Source organism: Erpetoichthys calabaricus, chromosome 10 (genome assembly GCF_900747795.2).
Source record: "Erpetoichthys calabaricus chromosome 10, fErpCal1.3, whole genome shotgun sequence".
Taxonomy (NCBI): Eukaryota; Metazoa; Chordata; class Cladistia; order Polypteriformes; family Polypteridae; genus Erpetoichthys; species Erpetoichthys calabaricus.
Window position 1 is genome coordinate 67,922,941 of NC_041403.2, and position 17,804 is coordinate 67,940,744.

The following is a 17,804-nucleotide window of genomic DNA, read 5'->3' on the forward strand; positions in this document are numbered from 1 at the left end:
GAGTGAGTCAGTGAGTCAGTCAGTCAGTCAGTCAGTCAGTGAGGGCTTTGCCTTTTATTATTATAGATATATATATATAGATATGTATATATATATATGTGTATATATATATGTAGATATGTATATATATATATGTGTACATATATGTAGATATGTAAATATATATATATATATATATATATATATATATATATAGATGTGTGTATATGTATGTGTATATATATATATATATATATATATATATATATATATATGTGTGTGATATGTGTATATATATATATATATATATATATATATATATATATATATATATGTAGATGTGTGTATATATATATATATATATATATATATATATATATATATATGTAGATGTGTGTATATATATATATATATATATATATATATATATATATATGTAGATGTGTGTATATATATATATATATATATATATATATATATATATATATATATGTATATATGTGTATATGTACATATGTATATATATGTATATATGTATATGTATATACAGGTACTCGTCGACATACGACCTATGCAAGTTACGACTGTTCGACTTTACGACGCGTTTGACTGTTTCCCCCGCCAGCTGTTGGCAGCGCCAGTTTCCCGCACTCTCAAGTCTCGCTATGCAGCAGTAAAAATATACGCAGCAGTGTTGCCCCACGTGTGTTTGTGTCTTGTTGTTTTGGCAATTTTCGATAATAATATAACCCTAACATATAACCCTATAATATTAACACTAATAGCAGCTTTCTACTCAAAACGGCAAACTTGAGAAGCTGCCAGCATCAAACCCAGAAGCTCTTGATTGGGCAGTTCTTAGGATTGCACTACGCAAGCAGTCGCATCAACTGCTTACCGCAACCTGCTTTCTTTTTTCTTCTTGAATAAAAGCGCACTTGTTCTGTTATACTTGTACTTGTGAAAGTGTTTATTTGATATTTGGACTTCAGGCTTCACACCAGTCATTCTCAGTCACACACACCACTCACATCCACATCCACAGTTATCCCAGTCTCGTTCGTGCACAAGTTTTATATACAATCATCACATTCAAATGTTAACAGTTCCCACACACAACTGCTGACTCCCAATCAAGAGCTTCTGGGTTCGATGCTAGCAGCTTCTCGAGTTTACCGCTTTGAGTAGAGAGCTGCTGTTATTGTTAATATTATACAATAAAAACATACATTTGATTTACGTCTGTAACAACCATTGTAAATTTATAGTGCTTGTCAAAGTTAGCGTTCACGCTCGCCCCGATCTGACACTGCTCTTTTCAAATAAAGACGCGCTATAACAGAGGTGAACTCAGATCAGAGAAAACAGAAGCCCTCCCCGCAAGAAATGTCGACTCAGTGTATGAATGGCGTATGGAAGAAGTGTGTTAAGCGTTATGTAAATACTTTTGCTGGATTTAACAGTGAACAAGAACTTGATGAGATTCGTGAAGAAATAGTGAAACTGTCAAAAGACCTTTCATTGGAATGTGAAATGGAAGATGTCGAGGAGTTGCTAGACCGGGAATCAGGTGAACTTATGAATGAAGAGCTGATAGAATTGGAAGAAGAAAGAGTGGCGGAAGAAGAAACAAGAGAATTGGAGTAAGACGAAGAGGAGGAGGTGCCACAAAGAATGTTCACCACAAAGGGATTGTCAGAAGATTTATCTACTGAATAAACTCCTCGCTCATTTTGAAAAAATGGACCCAAATATTGAACGATTTGCGAGGATTGAACGGATGGCACGCAACACATTTCGTCCTTATTGCGAAATTTATGAAGAGAAAAAAAAAAACAAACAATTCAGACGAAGCTCACTATGTTTATGAAAAGAGCAACTCCTCCCATCACCCCGTCCGCAGCCTCGCCTGATCTGATGAAGGCGATATCGACAACCCGCAGCCAAGCACCAGTGGTGCCAGGAATTAAATGTACAGTACAGTATTTCTTGTTTTGTACGTTTTCCACATATTAAACAAATTGTACTGTAGTATGCTGTGTTTGTCTTAGAAAGTAAGAAAATGTTGATAAAATATTACTTTAAGATGATTACAATATTATTACCCAGTCTAATATTCTTACCTTAAATTAACATAGGCCGACTTACGTCCAGATCGACTTACAACCAGTCAGTCGGAACCAATCGCGGTCGTAAGTCGACAAGTACCTGTATATGTTTATGTGTGTGTGTATTATATATATATATATATATATATATATATATATGACAGCAACACTCATAACAGTGACAACACAATTACATATATATATATATATATATATATATATATATATATATATATATATATATATATGTGCCAGTGTATTTTTGTATGTATGTCTATATGTCTATATATATATATATATATATGTAGATATGTATATATATGTGTATATATGTGTATATATATGTAGATGTGTATGTATATGTAGATATGTGTATATATGTAGATATATAAATATATATGTATATATATATGTGTGTGTGTGTGTGTATGTATGTATGTATGTATGTATGTATGTATGTATGTATGTATGTATGTGTGTATATATATGTATGTGTGTGTGTGTATGTGTATCTATGTATGTGTACAGTAATCCCTCACCTATCGCGGGGGTTACGTTCCAGAGCCTCCCGCGACAGGTGAAAATCCGCGAAGTAGCGACCTATATTTATTTTATTATTTATACATATTTTAAGGCTTTATAAACCCTTCCCACACTCTTATAAACCTTTCTCACTCTCTTGTTAACCTTTCCCACGCTCTTATAAACACTTCCTATGCTCTTAAACACTTTCTACATTCTTAAACACCTCAGACCAACACTGCACACTGCACACAGCGATCAGACGTCAATGTGTCTGCACTCGCTTTGTGAAGGGGGGCAGCTGAACTCACGCTGAGCAGAAATGGACTTTGTGCTGCTTCTGCCAAAATGCCTGCTTGTCGCTCTGCGCGAGGAGTGTGTGTGTGTGAGAGCTGAACACACCTTCGCTCAAACCCCCCCTCCCCGGAAGCGCAGTACGCTCCTGCCACTTCACATTGTCAAGGGGGTGGGGAGCTGAATGAACGCTAAGGAGAAGTGGACTTTGTGCTGCTTGTCGCTCTGCATGTCAATAATTTAAAAGCCTGTTCATTACCAATTTTCCTGTCTCACTGTCTTGTCATGCGTGAAGTTAAAATGTTTTATAATAGTGAGATGTTACTCATATCCTTAGCCCGACATCCACATATCATATGTGTTAACAAAGTGTGTTTTATAAGTTTACATGTGTTTAAAGCATGTGGGATGGGTATTTTAAGGCTTAAACTATAAAAATGTTTATTTATATGGTCTTTCTATATCGCGGATTTTCTCCTGTTGCTGATGGGTCTGGAACATAACTTCCGCGATAGGCGGGCAATCACTTGTATTTAAAAACCCGCGAAGTCGTGAATCCGCGAAAAGTGAACCGCGAAGTAGCGAGGGATTACTGTATATGTATATATGTATATGTGTGTATGTATGTGTGTATATATATGTTGATATATATATATATATATATATATATATATATATATATATATATATATATATATATATATATATATATATATATATATATATATATATATATATATATATATATATATATATATATACATATATATATATATATATATATGTGTATATGTACATATATATGTAGATATGTGTATATGTATATATGTTTATGTGTGTGTATAGCAACACTCATAACAATGACAACACAATTACATTGACAATCATGTTATGTTATTTTTAAAATGTTTGCTTTTCTTTTTCATAACCTCTTTAACACACTACTTCTCCGCTGCGAAGCGCGGGTATTTTGCTAGTATAAACTATAAACTACAGACAGGAGACTTTGTACAGCATTGCCAAGTATACTAGATTTTGTGAATACAGTAATCCCTCGCTATATCGCGCTTTGACTTTCGCGGCTTCACTCTATCGTGGATTTTATATGTAAGCATATTTAAATATATATCGCGGATTTTTTGCTGGTTTGCGGATTTCTGCGGACAATGGGTCTTTTAATTTCTGGTACATGCTTCCTCAGTTGGTTTGTTCAATTGATTTCATACAAGGGATGCTATTGGCAGATGGCTGAGAAGCTACCCAACCAGAGCGCGTATTATGTATTAAATAAAACTCCTCAAATATATTGTGAGCACGGGGGCTGTTAGCACCCCTAGAGGACACGGCCGCTCCTCAAAGAACGCTGAAAGATTACCTTCACAGTGCTCCCTTCTTTGCTGGGCTTACATGTGGCTGCTTTGCAAGCGATATGCTTCCCGCATGGTGCTTCGCATACTTACAAGATCAAACAGCACGTATTGGTTTTTGATTGTTTGCTTTCCTCTCTCTCTCGCTCTGACGGAGGGGGTGTGAGCAGAGGGGCTGTTCGCATACTGGACTAGAGGATACGGACGCTCCTCTAAAAAATGCTGAAAAATGCTTGCTCCCTTCCTTGCAGCTACTTTGTGCGGCTGACGGAGGGGGTGTGAGCAGAGGGGCTGTTCGCATACTGGACTAGAGGATACGGACGCTCCTCTAAAAAATGCTGAAAAATGCTTGCTCCCTTCCTTGCAGCTACTTTGTGCGGCGGTGCTTCATATACTTAAAAGCCAAACAGCCCTATTGATTTCTGACTGTTTGCTTATTTCTCTCTCTCTCTGCTCCTGACGCGCACTCCTTTGAAGAGGAAGATATGTTTGCATTCTTTTAATTGTGAGACGGAACTGTCATCTCTGTCTTGTCAGGGAGCACAGTTTAAACTTTTGAAAAAGAGACAAATGTTTGTTTGCAGTGTTTGAATAAAGTTCCTGTCTCTCTACAACCTCCTGTGTTTCTGTGCAAATCTGTGACACAAGCATGACAATATAAAAATAACCATATAAACATATGGTTTCTACTTCGCGGACTTTCACCTTTCGCGGGGGGGTCTGGAACGCAGCCCCCGCGATGGAGGAGGGATTACTGTATAGTAATTTCTATTGTAATGGTACTGGTAATCAGAGTTGGAATAAGAAAAAATTAGAGGGAGTCCTTGAAGGGAGGCTAAAGGAGAACATTGTAATAGTCTGTATATGATAAGAGAAGGACAGTGAGGAATGTGAGAAAAGGGACTACACATTCTCCACTTGCACTATTGAGGCAGTAGGAGACAACAACCATCCTTATACTAACACCCCTGCTCACTCTGTCTGCTGTTATTTTGTAGTCTCACTTACTGTTCCAAACTGTATTTTTTTATTTCTGTAAAAATAATGCCTAGTTGGACTTCTGGTTTGGTGACAATTCTGTAACAACATCTGTGATTCAAATATATATACATTGACTACAATTTATGCACTCATTAAGATTCTTCTGTTGCATAATTCATGCAGAACTCATAAACATAAATCTGCTCTAGTAAATAAAAATACATGTTAAATTGCATTAATCATTTTGCCTTTCTTGAGTTATCATCACAAACTGGCACTGGTTATATTTAAAGACAGCAAAGATAATTTGATCCCCCTTACTTTGGCATATTCATTCCTCGAATACTGTGCCGGTGTATGCTGTAGTAAAATGAGGGGTGTTCCAATGATGCTTCAAACTTTTGTCTTTTTACTGCTGTTCCACTGACTTCAGTGGTTTTTCTCTTTCCTAAAAATGAAATACAGATAAAATGAACATGATGGCATCACAAGGATTTATGATAAACTATTAATATCTAATGGGCTATGCAATTAGTACAAACCAACAGTCATTTTTACAACCAGGAAGGGAGGATCCTAAAGATTTTCAAGAAAAAACAGAACATCAATATGGTAAAAAAAACACCTGATTTACATTTATAGCACAGTCTTAAAAGATGAAGCTGTTCATTTGCTTCATTCTTCTTAAATTCAATGTATCAATCAATCAATCCATTCTTCTAAAAATCAATGTTTATTGCTGCTAACTTTCTATTCGGCCAACATCTACAAGAATTAATTCACTTATGTAGAAACTCTTTATTGAATGCTTCTTTTTCACACTTGTGGGAAACCTGAATATAAAACTGATTGATGCATTTTACAATAAAAGCTAAATGAGAAAGAACTGATATTTTATTATGATTTGTTAATAGTTACTCTTAAATACCTTGTTGAGAGGAAGCTTCACTGTTGACTACATCATCAGGTTTTTGTGAAGGTACAATTGCAAGGCCACTTTCTATTTAAACCAAAATACACATTAAGTTATAAATCACACACATGCAAATTATTAACTTTACACACTATTTCACAAAGGACACAATATTAATATTGTTCAGGTTCAAGGTCCTTTTAAAATTGTAAACTGGCTTAAAAAATAGCTGGGGAGATAATAATTACAAAAACATGATTTTGGATGACATGACTGTCTTCTGGCTTGCATCTAACAACTAATTATTTTCCAGATATTTCAGTTTTCCTTCAACTTTCCAAAAAATACGTATGTACGGTAACCACTGATTCTTGTGTGAGAATGATTTTGGGTATGTCTTTTTGGGCTGGTTTCTGCCTTGGGCCCAATGCATCTGAGATAAGCACTGGCCTTTCATGACCCTTAGGTTAAATGGATTTGAGAAAGTTATTTTGTTCATTTTCCAGACTTTAAGAGGCAACAAAAAGATGCATCTGTTATGTAAACTTTTCAGAATTATGATTCTAACATGAAGAAGACATTAAAAAATAAGAAGAAAAGTATTTAAAGTACAAATCAGTTAAAAAACATGTCCATGTGGCAGTTTTACTATTCATTAAATTTTACATGGCGCTGAATTCTTCCATTTTATAAACTGAAATCCATTTTTTATATTCTACGTGTATAACTCAACATTTCCATCCAGATTTTAGCAAGGTGGATAAAGAGGCTGCTTTTTAAGCTATCAGAAAAACATACCTGAGCAGCTTTGACTTCCTGATCCAGGTGTTGATACTGTCTTCAGTATTGTGCATTCAGCTTCACATACAAGGGCTTTTAGTACTTGTTGGATTTCTGTAATCCCATGTTGTGCTGCTTTAGTCATCATCCTTCTCAAAAACCCAATATTAAACAAAGAACCTGACCTAGGAGTAAAAAAAACAAACTGAAAACACGGAAAAGTAAACTTTAAAGGAAAACATTTTCTATTTAAACTATAACAGTAAGGATTTACCAACTTTTTTTTAAAAAAAAAAACATACCTCTAGATAATCTGAGGCAGTACTGGGAAAGGGATGTTTCAATCTGAATTTCAGATAAGGAATGGAAGGCAGCTAACAATAAAATATACTTCTCACAACTTATGAACTACAAATCCTGGTGCAATTCATCTTAAAAGGATATCTTGGCTTTACTTAAATTTAGAACAAATTTAATGTATGTTATGAGGAACTGTCTAAAATAGCTTTAGAATTTGTTTGACATTTATCAATGTTATCTTTCATTAACCAAGAATGCTGATCCTCTGCTAATCTTTAAGATACCTTAATAATGTTGAGTAATTTACTGCTTATTAAATATTCTAATTCTCTTGCTCACTAAATATGAAAGGGACAACTGATTTCATTTGATTAAGATATTGCACTCTATGTCTGATTGATCTGTAAATAATTTATTGTAATATAATTAATAAAGCCTGTGCAAAAAGTAAACAGTTACCCACCACTAAAAAATTAAGGATAACTTATTTCTACTTAGAAGAAAACAATGCAGTAGTATACTAAATTAATTTAAATTCAGTTTAATTAACATACCATAGTGGCCCAAGCTCAACAGCAGTTTTGCCTGGCATACTCCTGTTACAATCACAAGGTAGCTGTCGGTAAAGATCTATCAGAAGAAGTAAAAAAAAATAAGAAAAATTTGACAAAGCACCTTTTTATTTAATCCTGACATAATTTTTAAGTACATCACATATACATAATAAGTAAACCATGACTTTAAGTTAACACTTTTTAACAATCAAGTAGCAGAGCTTTACTTTATAAGTTTGGTATTTTTCAGTCAAAGTAACATGGTATATATTATATATATTTATGCATGCAAAAATTGTATATATGCCATGCAAAACTGTGTTCTAAAGTTAAGCACGTTTTGTAAATTTAAACAAAATATCTTGCCTGCACTGGTACTTTACATTGTGGGCAACGGAGCATGGATGAAAAGCTTAAAATCATACCAAATATGTAGATTTTTCAAGCGTGGGTGGGTGGGTGGGTGGGTGGGTGGGTGGGTAGATAGATAGATAGATAGATAGATAGATAGATAGATAGATAGATAGATAGATAGATAGATAGATAGATAGATAGATAGATAGATAGATAGATAGATAGATAGATAGATAGGACATTTTATTAATCCCAAGGGGAAATTCACAAATTTGGAGGGCAAACATCATTTAACATGTTACAGGCTTTTTAAATATGTCCATGACAACTGTGAAAGATAGTGACCACATTTAGAGCCATGTAAAAAATGCAGAATGCCAAAGACATTAATCATCACTTCAAATGCAAAGTTTAGTATGTAAATACATGTATACTTTGTCACAACTAACACTCTTGCAAGCTGCATTGAAAAGGTGTCAGTTATTATAATAATAATAATAATAATAATGCTGAGGATGTAGATGGAAGACCAGAATGAGCACCAGATTTCATTAAACCTTATCATCTTCCAGCAAAAGCTTAGATGCCTTTTTAATGTTTACAAACCCTGACTTTTTAATTGAAATTACTCTAAAATTGGCTAGCCATTTCAAAAAGCATTCATATCTCCGTAACATTAAAGTTAGTGGGAAGACTACACCTCACCCAAAGGCAATTTTACTGGCAACAATCAAGCTCATGCTGATGACATTTCTCCCATTGTATGTTTCATCCAATAAACTGCTGCCCAGTACCACAAATCAATGAAGTATGTAAGGCAAGACTGCAACTAATATTTGTAAGTTTGCATTTTATTTGTTTAAAATAATAGATTTTATTGATCATGAATGTACTTTATTATTGTAAATTCATTAAAGAACACAAAATAAGTTTCTTATGTTTAGATATCGTGGCTAAAAACACAAAATGAGCATTTGAATTATTAAAAAAGTATAGAGAAACATATTCATGTTGCATCTCAACTAACATAAAACCAATGAAAAAGGTTTCAAAAGGAACCCAAAGATGACATGGGGGAAGGGTGACTGTAATAAGAAAACGGTTGGGTTTATGTAATAAAAAAAACAAAAAAAAAAACAAAACGTGGATAACCTTGTCCATACACAAAAGGTTAATCACCAAACTGTTTCACTTTTAAATGAGTAGGGTAACATCTCACCCTCTACCATGCTGCCATCTTTCAAAAAGACTCTTTCTTCACACCACTGGCAGTGCAGAAGCCGTCGAATTTTCTTCACAGATTCATCAGCCTGTGTGGATCCTCTAAGAACACGTACCACCACCAAGACAAAATGCTCCAGTGCCACTGCTAACAATACTTCAATTCCCTTGTTGCAGCGGGCTGCAGCTCTGTGCCAAATGACAATATGTTAATTCTTGAATCAATTTTACCAAGAATAAGTCTTTACAAAAATTTCTGTATCAAATGCAATATGATAATATAAACTAAGTGCAAATAATGTAAAAAAGTGAAAACCTACTGAATCTGTATCCGAGATCCTGTTACCATAACCTGTAGTGAAACCAGGTGTAAGAGCTAGATCTACACATACCTATCTCCATAAACCATTTTTGGTGTATAATATTCTATATTATAATATTTTCCATAAACCGTTTTTGGAATATAATATTCTAAATTAAGCAAAAAATATGTATGTAACAAATATCAACACTGAAAAGCAGAAAGCTGATGTTGTAAGATTTTGCGGTCATCTTATAAAAAATGTACCATTGCCATGGCAAAAAAAAAAATACAAAATTCAAATGGATTTTGAATTTCTAAATGCAAGTTTCCAATTCATGTTAATGTATTGTGAAAAAAGAAACTGACTTCAAAAATAACAAGCTTAAACTTGTTAAACTTGTTGTTGTCCAGTGTTGGTCACCATTGAGTCCCATACAATCAGAAAGTTTTTTTTATGGCCTTTCTTCAATTACATTTTTTTCTCAGCCACCACTACAAACTACATAGAATAATTAACATCCAAAAAATGTCATTTTTGGGTGGACTATTCATTTACGATTATAAAAATATATATTCAATCAGGTGTGTTAAAACATTTGTCTGGTATGCTATTCTGTGATATTTCCATGACGAAAATGTATACATTAAAATACTGAAGACATTCGTCCGTATCCTGCTACAAGATGTATGGTTTGGAATACACAAATGCAGGTGTAAATATATTTATAGTAAAAATGCTTAGGGAAAGTTCTTAGTTAAAACAAAGAAGCTTTAATAAAGTGTTGCAGCAAAAGCTCCAACATTTTATGTGGATGGAGAGCAATGAAAAATGTTAGAAGTAAGTGGAATTTCAGATAAGACATCTTTAATGAAGTGGCAGCTTGATAAAGTTTTAAAACATACCTTGCAATTGCTGCGACAACCATTCTAGCAGCAAGTTCTTTGTAGTACTCTGTTCTTACAAGAACACACCCATAATGCCTTAGAGTTACATTTGGGGCTTTAGTATACAAGGAGCTGATGTCTGTGGATGTTACAGACACAATTCCCAGATTACGTACATTCCTAAAAGCTGCATCTAGGAAATTCACTGCAGTACCATACGGGTCTAGGTGTCTGGAATAAAAGCCAAAAAAAAAAACAAACATCTGAAACACATCAATGAGACAATAACATCATAAAGCAATTACAAATACAGTATCTCACAAAAGTGAGTACACCCCTCACATTTTTGTAAATATTTTATTATATCTTTTCATGGGACAACACTGAAGATAGTTAGTGTACAGCTTGTATAACAGTGTAAATTTGTCCCCTCAAAATAACTCAACACACAGCCATTAATGTCTAAACCTCTGGCAACAAAAGTATGTATACCCCTAAGTGAAAAATGTCCAAATTGTGCCCAATTAGCCATTTTCTCTTCCCGGTGTCATGTGACTCGTTAGTGTTACAAGGTCTCAGGTGTGAATGGGGAGCAGGTGTGTTAAATTTGGTGTTATCGCTCTCACACTCTCTCAAACTGGTCACTGGAAGCTCAACATGGCACCTCATGGCAAAGAACTCTCTGAGGATCTGAAAAAAAGAATTGTTGCTCTACATAACGATGGCCTAGGCTATAAGAAAATTGCCAACACCCTGAAACTGAGCTGCAGCACGGTGGCCAAAACCATACAGTGGTTTAACAGGACAGGTTCCACTTAGAACAGGCCTCGCCATGGTCGACCAAAGAAGTTGAGTGCACGAGCTCAGCGTCATATCCAAAGGTTGTCTTTTGAAAATAGATGTATAAGTGCTGCCAGCATTGCTGAAGAGGTTGAAGGGTGGGGGGGGGGGGGGGGGGGGGGGGGGGGGGGGTCAGCCTGTCACTGCTCAGACCATACGCCGCACACCGCATTAAACTGGTCTGCATGGCTGTCGTCCCAGAAGGAAGCCACTTCTAAAGATGATGCACAAGAAAGCCTGCAAACAGTTTGCTGAAGACAAACAGACTAAGGACATGGATTACTGGAACCATGTCCTGTGGTCTGATGAGACCACGATAAACTTATTTGGTTCAGATGGTGTCAAGTGTGTGTGGCGGCAACCAGGTGAGGAGTACAAAGACAAGTGTGTCTTGCCTACAGTCAAGCATGGTGGTGGGAATGTCATGGTTTGGGGCTGCATGAGTGCTGCCTGCACTGGGGAGCTACAGTTCATTGAGGGAACCATGAATGCCAACATGTACTGTGACATACTGAAGCAGAGCATGATCCCCTCCCTTCGGAAACTGGGCCGCAGGGCAGTATTCTAACATGATAACGACCCCAAACACACCTCCAAGACGACCACGACCACTGCCTTGCTAAAGAAACTGAGGGTAAAGGTGCTGGACTGGCCAAGCATGTCTCCAGACCTAAACCCTATTGAGCATCTGTGGGGCATCCTCAAATGGAAGGTGGAGGAGCACAAGGTCTCTAACATCCACCAGCTCTGTGATGTCGTCATGGAGGAGTGGAAGAGGATTCTAGTGGCAACCTGTGAAGCTTTAGTGAACTCCATGCCCAATGGAGTTAAGGTAGTGCTGGAAAATAATGGTGGCCACACAAAATATTGACACTTTGGGCACAATTTGGACATTTTTCACTTAGGGGTGTACTCACTTTTGTTGCCAGTGGTTTAGACATTAATGGCTGTGTGTTGAGTTATTTTGAGGGGACAGCAAATTTACACTGTTATACAAGCTGTACACGGACTACTTTACATTGTATCAAAGTGTTATATCTTCAGTGTTGTCCCATATAAAGATATAATAAAATATTTACAAAAATGTGAGGGTTGTACTCACTTTTGTGAGATACTGTAACTAATAAGGCTCTGTGGTTGCTATAACTTACAAAAACCCATATTCTTAGGATTCATGCTGCCAAAATTATTAAGATCTACAGTATATACATCTTGATCATCGAACAAATACTCCACTGGATAAACAAATTTTAAAGGTGCCAATTATATCTTGGTTATCAGTGAGTATAAGGCTTAAATTAAAGCAAATCTGTAAACAGTTTTTTTAATTCTTCTATTTAAGCACGATCTTGCCAAAAGAAAATATTTTAACATCCCCCTTTAAGATACATTTGTTTCATTTCTTTACTTGTAGCTTATAACACTTTCAACCTTAACTACTCTATTAATTAAACTGTATTACTTCTCTGGTTCACCTGAATACACTTAGTGAAACTTTATGTTCCTATTTTGCATTATGGCCACATATGCTCACCAAATAGTACCAATGTAGACAGCAAAAATGTGTCCAGTCATCTGCTATTTTATTCTTTTTGACATACTATACTAGAGCATCTTATTATCATCATTGATATTATCATCATTGTTGAATAATATCTGAATCTGAAGACAGAAACACTTGATTTTAGTAGTTCTTTTAACAAAAATTATTAATAATGTAAATCTTGCAGGACTCTACCATTATAAAACCAGTGTAAAACCTTTCTTGCTTTATACAAAACACCTTAGTTAACAATGGAGGGATTTACAATTATGTAAACAGGGATTTAAGTAAAATATTATAAATATGATCAGCAAACTTGGCCTATGTACTAAATATCACACCAAGAATGGAAACAGGATTGTTAGTGAAATGCATGTAAATCTTTAAAATCGTATCTTGCAAAAGCTTATAAAAAGGGATTACTGTTATCACCTTAATGAACAGTTCTGCCAAAATAACACATTAAAAATAATTTTGAAAGCATTTTTGAGATATTTCATAAAATCAGTGCTGGCAATGTTCGATTTATTAATACGGCACTATCTTTAACTCACACAAAGTCAAAGGCACGCATGTGCAAGAGGACATTGGCATCCGTCTTGGTCACCTCAACGGTTGTAAGTGGTTTCCTAAAATCCTCCCCTCTGCTGTCATCCTGAGTTGCATTGTATCCCACATTTACTGCTATTTGATTAAGATGACAGTTCTCACAGATCACCTTCACTGAAGCTTCACTGATATCATTAATGGTGACTTTCACTTTCTCCAATAGGTGTTGTGCCCACTGCAGACCCATAATTCCTACAAGCAGGAAAACATACCTTGAGTAATCCAAAAATAAGACAATTACAAGAACAGATCAAAACATTAAAAAAGGAAAAAAATCTAAAATGGGGATCCACCGCCTTTAAGCAGTACAATTCAAAATGTGTTCAATGTTCACTCTAATGTAAGTGTTTCTCTTACATGGCTAGCTCAACATCTAATTTTGCACCTTGAGAAGTATCCAGTACTATACTAAATTACACGGTGGCTTAAAGATACTGTATACAATCTGATACTAAATGCCATTAACTTAATGGAGACTCTTCTGCCTATTCTGCAAAATATGGCAACCTTTCATAAATATAGCTCTTTATTTTTAATCTACTGAGTACTTTATCTTCTCTTTCTACTTCTTTACTCTGTTGGTGGGGATGACTGTGCAAAATGAATATCTAAATGAAAGGAATAATATTCTGATATAATTACAGTGGGGCAAAAAAGTATTTAGTCAGCCACCAATTGTGCAAGTTCTCCCACTTAAAAAAATGAGAGAGGCCTGTAATTTTCATCATAGGTATAGCTCAACTATGAGAGACAAAATGAGAAAAAAAAAATCCAGAAAATCACATTGTCTGATTTTTGAAGAATTTATTTGCAAATTATGGTGGGAAAAAAAGTATTTGGTCAATAACAAAAGTTCATCTCAATACTTTGTTTTATACCCTTTGTTGGCAATGACAGAGGTCAAACATTTTCTGTAAGTCTTCACAAGGTTTTCACACACTGTTGCTGGTATTCTGGCCCATTCCTCCATGCAGATCTCCTCTAGAGCAGTGATGTTTTGGGGCTGTCGCTGGGCAACACGGACTTTCAACTGCCTCCAAAGATTTTCTATGGGGTTGAGATCTGGAGACTAGCTAGGCCACTCCAGGACCTTGAAATGCTTCTTATGAAGCCACTCCTTCGTTACCCGGGCGGTGTGTTTGGGAGCATTGTCATGCTGAAAGACCCTGCCACGTTTCATCTTCAATGCCCTTGCTGATGGAAGGAGGTTTTCACTCAAAATCTGATGATACATGGCCCCATTCATTCTTTCCTTTACACGGATCAGTCATCCTGGTCCCTTTGCAGAAAAACAGCCCCAAAGCATGATGTTTCCACCCACATGCTTTACAGTAGGTATGGTGTTCTTTGGATGCAACTCAGCATTCTTTCTCCTCCAAACACGACGAGTAGAGTTTTTTCATCTGACCATATGACATTCTCCCAATCCTCTTCTGGATCATCCAAATGCTCTCTAGCAAACTTCAGACGGGCCTGCACATGTACCGGCTTAAGCAGGGGGACACGTCTGGCACTGCAGGATTTGAGTCCCTGGCGGCGTAGTGTGTTACTGATGGTAGCCTTTGTTACTTTGGTCCCAGCTCTCTGCAGGTCATTCAGTAGTTCCCCCCGTGTGGTTCTAGGATTTTTGCTCACCGTTCTTGTGATCATTTTGACCCCATGGGGTGAGATCTTGCGTGGAGCCCCAGATCGAGGGAGATTATCAGTGGTCTTGTATGTCTTCCATTTTCTAATAATTGGTCCCACAGTTGATTTCTTCACACCAAGCTGCTTACCTATTGCAGATTCAGTCCTCCCAGCCTGGTGCAGGTCTACAATTTTGTTTCTGGTATCCTTTGACAGCTCTTTGGTCTTGGCCATAGTGGAGTTTGGAGTGTGATTGTTTGAGGTTGTGGACAGGTGTCTTTTATATTGATAACGAGTTCAAACAGGTGCCATTAATGCAGGTAATGAGTGGAGGACAGAGGAGCCTCTTACAGAAGAAGTTACAGGTCTGTGAGAGCCAGAAATCTTGCTTGTTTGTAGGTGACCAAATACATATTTTCCACCATAATTTGCAAATAAATTCTTTAAAATCAGACAATGTGATTTTCTGGATTTTTTTTCTCATTTTGTCTCTCATAGTTGAGGTATACCTATGATGAAAATTACAGGCCTCTCTCATCTTTTTAAGTGGGAGAACTTGCACAATTGTTGGCTGACTAAATACTTTTTTGCCCCACTGTATAATGAGATATTTATCTGTATTGTTTCTCCAAAAATCTCAAAAATATTAAGCTACATTCTTAAAATTAATAGCCGTGTGCCTAAGCTTAAGCATATTATTTCTTTGCCAAGACAAGTCAGAAATTAGGAGAACAATATAACCATTAATTAGTTAATCAAACTAATTAATTATTATTTATTAATTAAAAAAAAGAATTCATATGCATTCATAATTCATTAAGACAAAAAAGCAATGGAAAAGCAAAACCATCATAAACACATTACAAGATAAAATTTTAAAGTCAGCGCTCTTATGTTGCTTTCATGGTTATCACAGGAAACTGTACTTTTAAGTGAAGAATTTTTCAGAAATTAAAAAGATTATGCCTATTCCTATGCTGTTTTAAAAATGCTTTACATAACATGTGAAAACAAAAGCCTTACAACCTACTGAACACATCCATTTTCTAGCCAAGAATGTTTTAGAGCAGTGCTTCCCAAACTCGGCCCTGGGTCCCCACTGTGGCTGAAGGTTTTTGTTCCAACCAGCTTCTGTTTTTAATTGAACTCCTGGGCTAATTAAGTGAAGTGTTATTTCCCAAGTTCTGTGTTTTGGGAACAATACAGAAATTAGAAAACTAAGTTTGCTAAAAAAAATATTTATATTAAAATGTACCAAGCAGTTATATGGGAATAATGTATTTTTTTTTTCTTTTTAACAATATTTTCATCTTGATTTTCATTCTACTTCTTCAGGTTTTCTAATTATTTAATTAATCCATTATTTACTAATTAGTGGGTCTGACACTAAAGTAGTTGCAGCCTTTGATTATTCAGTGCTGTTTGCCTGCGTGTCTGCTCTGCTCATTTTTAACTGTCATTAATAAGATACAACGAAGGGGGAAAACTACATAGAGAAAGGGCAGAATATAATGAAATCAACAAAAGAGAGTTAAGCATTTAAATCTATAGCAAAAGCAGAAATATTTCTAAATGTCATATAAATGTAAAAATCATGCTGCTGTGCTTTTCTGAATGTAGAATAAAAGAAAAAAAATACCAGCTAATTAAATGAGCTCAGTGTTATCAGGTGTTGTCACTGATTAGGAATCCGGTTGGAACAAAAACCTGTAGCCACAGTGGGTCCCCACAACCGAGTTTGGGAAACACTGTTAATTGCTATCTTGAGATTGCACAAATTTAGTAAAAAGCATATCCATGTCATTTTCAGAACAAAATGTTTGTATATTTTTGTAAGATTCCAACATTTTGAAATAAGTCTTACTATGCTCATGACCTTGTTGCCTAACTGCCTCCAGAACAACCTTTTACTCCTCTTGGGACTTAAGATTTCTGAAGTTCATTTCATGAATGTTGCAGTTGCCACTGTTATTTTGTGAGTGATTTGATTTCAAGTGCTTGTAATTCATAACAACTGGCTATCTGCAAAGTAGCTTAAATGCATTACGATGGATTTAGAAAGTATTCAGACTTTTAGAAAGAATTCAGACTCACTTTCTGCAGACTTTGTTGTGTTATGGATTTAATTTTAAATAGATAAATTCACAGATCGTGCCCATCAATCTACACTCAATAACCCTTAATCACAAAGTGAAAACATTTTCAAACAGGTCTACAAATCTATTATATATCAAAAACTGAAATCCCATATTCATCTAAATATTCAGTACTTTGAGGAAGGCCCTTGGCAAAAATTACAGCTTTTTTACAGTGTTCTTGGGTAAGTCCCTACAAGTTTTACACACTTGAATTCGGGAAGTTCATCCCATTCTTTTTGGCAGATTCTCTCAAGCTCCGTTAGATTGGATGGAAGTCTGTAAACTGCCATTGTCAGGTCTCTATGTTCTATGAGGTTTAAGTCTGGACTTTGTATGGGCTACTCAAGAACAATTACAGACTTGCTCCGAAGAATCTCCAGCCGTGCCTTGGCTGTATCCTTTGAGTGACTGTTGAAATATACTGTCAAGGTGAACCATCACCCAAGTCTGAGGTCATATGTAATCTGGGGCAGGTTCTTGACAGAC

At 35.8% G+C, this 17,804-nt stretch overlaps 1 protein-coding gene across 1 annotated transcript in view; it reads right to left on the bottom strand.

The window, feature by feature from the left end:
• The window catches only part of trmt1l (tRNA methyltransferase 1-like), a 67,723-nt gene that overhangs the window by 14,054 nt on the left and 35,865 nt on the right, over positions 1-17,804 (bottom strand). Inside the window, exons 9-15 of the mRNA XM_028811369.2 lie at positions 13,500-13,746; positions 10,581-10,793; positions 9,372-9,562; positions 7,799-7,874; positions 6,963-7,129; positions 6,180-6,251; positions 5,573-5,699 (exon numbers count right to left, since the gene is read on the bottom strand). Of these exons, the coding sequence (XP_028667202.1) occupies positions 5,573-5,699; positions 6,180-6,251; positions 6,963-7,129; positions 7,799-7,874; positions 9,372-9,562; positions 10,581-10,793; positions 13,500-13,746 (1,093 nt within the window). The remainder of the gene's footprint in view (positions 1-5,572; positions 5,700-6,179; positions 6,252-6,962; positions 7,130-7,798; positions 7,875-9,371; positions 9,563-10,580; positions 10,794-13,499; positions 13,747-17,804) is intronic.